Genomic DNA, 6,365 nt, shown 5'->3' on the forward strand with positions numbered 1-6,365 from the left:
TGTGATTGGCGAACAGCTTAGACGGTGTTTCAGTACTGCCACGCCCCTTGCTCCGTCTTTCAACAAAAGCTTTTGGACGAATCTGTACTCCCTGTACTCCCTCATGTTGTGGAAGCTGTCCTCAGCTATCCTCAGTAAAATGCGCAGCACACAATAGCAAATTGGGGTTATAATGCTCAGGAACAGAGTTAAAAAATAAATTGCTGCCCAAACATACACACTACACACTGACTAAAATTTAAAAAGTGAAAAATCATAATAGGACCCCTTTAACATGATTGATTGATTGATTGATTGATTAATAAGGGGGTGCTGGTGAAAAATTTTTAAACTAAACAAACAAACAAATAAATAAATAAAGGAAAAGTTCACCAGTTTGACATTATTACAGTTTTGGTCTGCTATTCATTAGTAGTTTTTATTTTTCTTATTTAATATAAAGATACATTTTTTTCCACATATTTACATTATTGTTATTTTCACAGTATAAACAGGACTTGTCTTTATACACAGAAATATATAGCTTATATTTTAGGTGTCCCACAAAGAAATCACCAAAAAATAAAATAAATCGAAAACCACTTTTTTAGCTAAAAAAGGTAATGTCTGTAATTTATGCAGCACTGTATATTATCACTGGTCAAACAAAAATATAGCCCCGCCCCACTCTCTTGTCATTGGTTGAGACAGTGTTGCTGTAGTTGGGATTCTTACACGGTCATTGTGTTTACACTTTTTTTTGAGGGAAAACATACAGATAGCTTACTTATTTGAACATCCAATACAATATATGCATTACTTTTAACTTTGTGTCAAAGCAACAAGTGATTCCCTTTAAATGGTTTCTAGCTGGTCCAAGATTACTATTTATGGTCAATAGCCGGTTCATGCAGGTCTAGATGATTAATCAGATGGATCGCCAGTATATTTAGATCTGGTTAGAGCTGACAAACCACCTTAGACCAGCAGAAAACTGCTGCTATGTTTCAAAAACCAGCATGACTGGGTGTTCAGAAATGTAATAACTCTTTGTTTCACGCATTTCAGAGAAACTATGGTATAAACTGCCGTCTGAAGGAGCGCATCGAGGAGAACGGGTATAACACATACGCATCCGCGGAGTGGAGGAACAAGAAGCGCCAGATGTTTGTAGGTCTGAGTGCTCATGGAAGGCCTCTGCGCGGGAGAAAAACCCGCAGGAAGAACACAGCTACACACTTCTTACCCATACTGGTGTGACTTTTGTTCATAATGCTGACGGGATGGAGAGAGCTCGGTGATAAAGACTTTGTCCACACGTGACTCTCTGTAGCGGCTGCGCTCCTTTCAGACGGTTCAGTGTTTGCTCTTTGGTTCATGGCACTAGATGAAACTTATCCCCATGCCAGTTGATATTAAGTGGTAAACATTCGTGAATGCAGGCTTTCATTTCCATTGTGCATCATTCCAGTAATCTAAAATTATGGATTATGTGTGCAAGAGTTTTCTCTTTAATAGGATCATGTGCTTAAGAACGTCTGCTTTCATTTCTTTCTAATGGACATGAAGATCTTGTAGGAGCGGCTCTGAGGCTGCATGCGTCGCACGGAGAAAGAGATAGTGGGGATGTATATGGGAAATTTATATCTTCTGAAAACTGTTTTGGACTGCTTTGAAATAATGAAATTATTTATTTGTATTGTATTTAAATAAAATACTCTAAAAAAAACATATTAAAAGCATATAAAATGGATAACCTCTAATTCCTGTGAAATAAAATCTATTTTGTTATCCTCCTGCAGAGCAGCTTGTGATGTGTTTTATGTTCACGAGAAGCAGAACTGAAGGTGAATCTCACAAAATGATCAGGTCAACCCAAAATCAAAAAAAAAAGAACTGAAAAAGCTATTTTATTTATTTATTCTTTGCATCGCAACATTACTTTCATGATAAATAAGCACGTCTCATTACCATAATGCATCTGAAATGTATACTATATATTTATGCTTTTTTTGTAATTTCACTATTCTTATTTGTGATTCTCATTAGACTCTCATTAATGCAAGTATTTCAAACTTACTGTAATACAAGAGCTTTTTTTATTTGAAATAGCCGATTTTTTATGGCAGAAATACTACAGTCTAACAAGGCTATTGTTATCAATAATAAAAACTAAAACTATTAAAAACATTTTGTTAATTGAAATAAAGCTGAAATATAATCAAATCTAAATATTAGATGAAAAACTTCGAATTAGAAATGTTGCATTGGCAACTAACTGAAATAAGTTTAAGTTGAATCGTTGAAATTACTAACTCAATATAACAAAAAACTGCACCTGAAATAAAAAAAATAAATAAATTCATTAAATCTAAGTAGTGGTTTTAAAACACACACACAAAATTACAAAATAAAAAATACAAAAAGCACATAACAAAATTACGTAACTTTCCAATTAAATTAAAATAAAATATATAAAAATAAAAGCTAATTCAAAATATTGATGGAAAAACTATAATAAATAATACTACAATAACACTGCAGTCTATAAGTACCTTACATTTCAATTTTATACAGCAATGAGATTGATTGATTGATTGAGTTGTTAGTTAGTCAGCGTTACTATAATAATTTAATCCATTAATGGTCAAAATAATTTTATTGGAACAATATGAACTTCCCACAACCTGAATGTTGTTTGGTTAAAAGCCTAAAATGATTGTGAGCTGAAAGAGAGGTTCGGCTTACACCCTCCCAAACTCACATAAAACAAAATTAAACATACAAACAATTTCACTCATTAACTTTTCCACTCGCTCACTGACTCCTTCAAATCATTTGTTTAGTTTCACACCTTTTGCATCCACTTGTAATAATAATAGTTGTTCCATTTCCTTTACACTCAGACAAAAAACATTCAGTAACGGGAACTAAACCCTGCTATCTGTTATCTAAATAGTTCTAGAAAATTTGGGGAGCAAAAGGCACACATTCAAATAATGTGATCCAGCTTTAAAAAAACACGCAGAAAAAGACTTGAGGCAAGTTTTCTGATGAGTGCTTGTTTGGAGGGGTCGATTCTGACACACATTTTTTAGGTAATTTATATATATATATATATATATATATATATATATATATATATGGACTAAAATATATAACATCCCATGCATTAATAATAATAATAATATTAGTAGTAGTAGTAGTAGTAGTATTACTACAGATTATCTAGATTTATATAGAACAAGGCAGATTTAGACAGAATTATTTTATATAAAGAAATTGTAATTGTTTGAGTTTTTAAACAATATTTTATTTATTTTACTTTAATTGTACATGTTATTTATAATATGATTACATTCAAACTTTTGTTTAAACACAAAGTCACTCGTCCATGAGATTGTCATTGCAGACTGACAACAGCACATTCATAGTATACAAATGAACAGAAACAAAAATAAAATAGTAAGTTATATGGGTTATATTACATAAAATGGATAATACAATTTATATACACAAGAACAGCTTTGTTTTCAAGATATACAGCTGGGGTCATTTTTAAATAATATATTTTTATAACAGAATTAAAAAAATTATAAGTAATTAAACAAAGAACGAAGTTTTAAAGAATTCAATTATTTATAACAAAAGTTTTCAGTTCCACACCTTTATTCATTAGATTTGGTGTATAAGCCCAAGATTATTTATAATTATTCATATTTACTGATAATTACTGTTGACTCATATTACCATGAATGGGAGAAACAGATTGAGTTAAAGTGATTTGAGGTAACTAAGTAAAGTTAAAATATATTTTAAAGGAACCGATTCATAAACACATACATTTAACGATAATTCTGAGTTCTCTCTATATTTTAGTCTTGCAATAATACATGTATAGACAAGTAATTTCCAAAAGTCTCCAGTAGAGGATACCATTCTTTCACAGTGACTGCTGTTTTCATGCACCTGGTCTTGTGGTGGTCTGGGTTCCTTGAGGTTTCTTGATTTGTCTTAACTTGTGATGCAGGCTGGAATCATAAATCACTCCGTGTTCACTCATTTAAGCCAGAAGAGAACTGGTCCTCTGAATGAGTCTGGTTTTTTTTTAGAGATCGGCTGATGTTGATTTTTTTTAGAACCAATACTGATTATTTGCATGTTTATGTGACCAATAACCAATATGCAGAACTGATATTTATTTATTGTTTTACTTTTGATCTTGACATCAGTACTGAACTGAACAAGCAATTTTATTTATAACACTGTCAGTACTGTAATTTCACTCCCTTTTTGCAAAACAAAACATTTACATCAGTAAATAAAGGGGGCTAAAACTGAAAGAAAGAAAAAAAGTGCACTACCATGAAAGTGTCTTTGCTTAATAAAAGCTAAATTAAGAAAACAAAACATTCTAAACCTTCTGAATATCTGAGTCTGAGTCTTTCAACATTCTACCAACACTAATATTAACAATACACATAATAGATTTACAAAGTCAAATGTTTTAAACAGAGAACATAAATAAACCACAGGGGAGTCTATTCATTTTCCGTAATCATTCATTTTAAACTACAGTTTTAAAATGTTCATTATCTGCAGTATGAAATAGCTATGTGTTGTTTAATAGGCTAAAGTGTGTGAAGACAGCTACTTCACTTGAGTAAGTATACATTGTGAGGAAATTAACAAACAAAACAGCAAAGTCATCATTGCTAATACAGAGTCGATCTCAACTGGCGTGTTATCAGAGTTACTAATAGCATTTTTGTCTGTGCATCAATACCTGAGCATCAATAGTATAATTACATTGCTTAAAGTGAAGTGACGTGACATGTGGCCAAGTATGGTGACCCATACTAGGAATTAGTGCTCTGCATTTACCCATCCAAAGTGCACACACACAGCAGTGAACACACACACACCGTGAACACACACCCAGAGCAGTGGGCAGCCATTTATGCTGCGGCGCCTGGGGAGCAGTTGGGGGTTCGGTGCCTTGCTCAAGGGCACCTCAGTCGTGGTATTGAAGGTGGGTCTAGACTAAACTAGAGCTTAAACCAAGCTTAAACTACAATGATTGATTACATATCAATCATTTATGTGCATCTCATTTGTAGATTATTGGCTGATATGTTAAATGAAGCTTAGGCTATCAATTAAAGTAAATCAAGTTACTTTACCTTTAAACTCCGTAATGGCGGTCTCAGAGTTTATTCACTGGTTTATTCGCTGTAACTAACACGTTTTAGTTGACTTTACTTAATGTACAACAATTTGTTAATTATGGTTGTAAAAATCGAGCAATCTGTACTATTTGCGTACTATGCCTTTGTTACTCAGAAAATCCTAGGTAAGATAAATTGATTTGTACGAGTACTATTTTGTTAAGCTAGTTTCTGGTTCCCAACATGCTTTCCTTATAGGAGTAGCTGTTAAAATTGTTGATAAATTCCAAGTTGCAGTAAATGCTCAACTTTTACTGCACTAATAGTTAGCTCAACTTAAATGAGTTGTTTGGAATACACACCTAGTGTTTTTATCTTAAAGGAACACTCCACTATTTTTGAAAATAGGCTCATTTTCCAACTCCCCTAGAGTTAAACAGTTGAGTTTTACCGTTTTCGAATCCATTCAGCCGATCTCCGGATCTGGCGGTAGCACTTTTAGCTGTAGCTTAGCATAGATCATTGAATCTGATTAGACCGTTAGCATCTCGCTCAAATATGACCAAAGAGTTTCTATATTTTTCCTATTTAAAACTTGACCCTTCTGTAGTTACATCGTGTACTAAGACCGACGGAAAACGAAAAGTTGCGATTTTCTAGGCTGATATGGCTAGGAACTATACTCTCATTCCGGTGTAATAATCAAGGAACTTTGCTGCCGTACGTACCATGGGTCTGAAAATAGTCCCCAGCTAGGTAACTTCCAACGTGACCAGCACTAAGTTTGTGTAGTTGGTTATGTTGACAGAAGTTAGCCTATTTTCATCATTGCGCCTGCTGCACCCATGGTACGGCAGCAAAGTTCCTTGATTATTACGCCATATAAAGGTCTTTACGCCTTTTCATAGTGAACTCTTTTTTTAACAAGATCAAAGAAAATTAGATTCTTCATGATATGAGACCTTTAAAAGCAGTTTTGTTAGGAACTTCTACCTTCTTCTCTTCACTCTCCTCTTTTAGAGGAACAGTCTTGTGGTTCTTGTGGTCTGTCACATGACACATCAGACACACACATGTCTGATAATCAGTGTTGGGGAAAGTTACTTTTAAAAGTAATGCATTACAATATTGCATTACTCCCTAAAACAGTAACTAATTACGTTACTTAGTTACTTTTTATGGAAAGTAATGCGTTATATTACTTTTGCGTTACTTTTA

General features: G+C 33.3%; 1 protein-coding gene across 1 annotated transcript in view; it reads left to right on the forward strand.

Annotated features, from left to right (window-relative positions):
* Nucleotides 1-1,686, forward strand: part of LOC107658296 (fibroblast growth factor 10-like) — a 16,122-nt gene extending 14,436 nt beyond the window's left edge. Inside the window, exon 3 of the mRNA XM_016446826.1 lies at nt 1,048-1,686. Coding sequence (XP_016302312.1) covers nt 1,048-1,239 — 192 coding nt within the window. The 3' untranslated portion in view covers nt 1,240-1,686. The remainder of the gene's footprint in view (nt 1-1,047) is intronic.
* Nucleotides 1,687-6,365: the final 4,679 nt, after the last annotated feature.

Source organism: Sinocyclocheilus anshuiensis, unplaced genomic scaffold (assembly GCF_001515605.1).
Source record: "Sinocyclocheilus anshuiensis isolate Anshui unplaced genomic scaffold, SAMN03320099.WGS_v1.1 scaffold137, whole genome shotgun sequence".
Taxonomy (NCBI): domain Eukaryota; kingdom Metazoa; phylum Chordata; class Actinopteri; order Cypriniformes; family Cyprinidae; genus Sinocyclocheilus; species Sinocyclocheilus anshuiensis.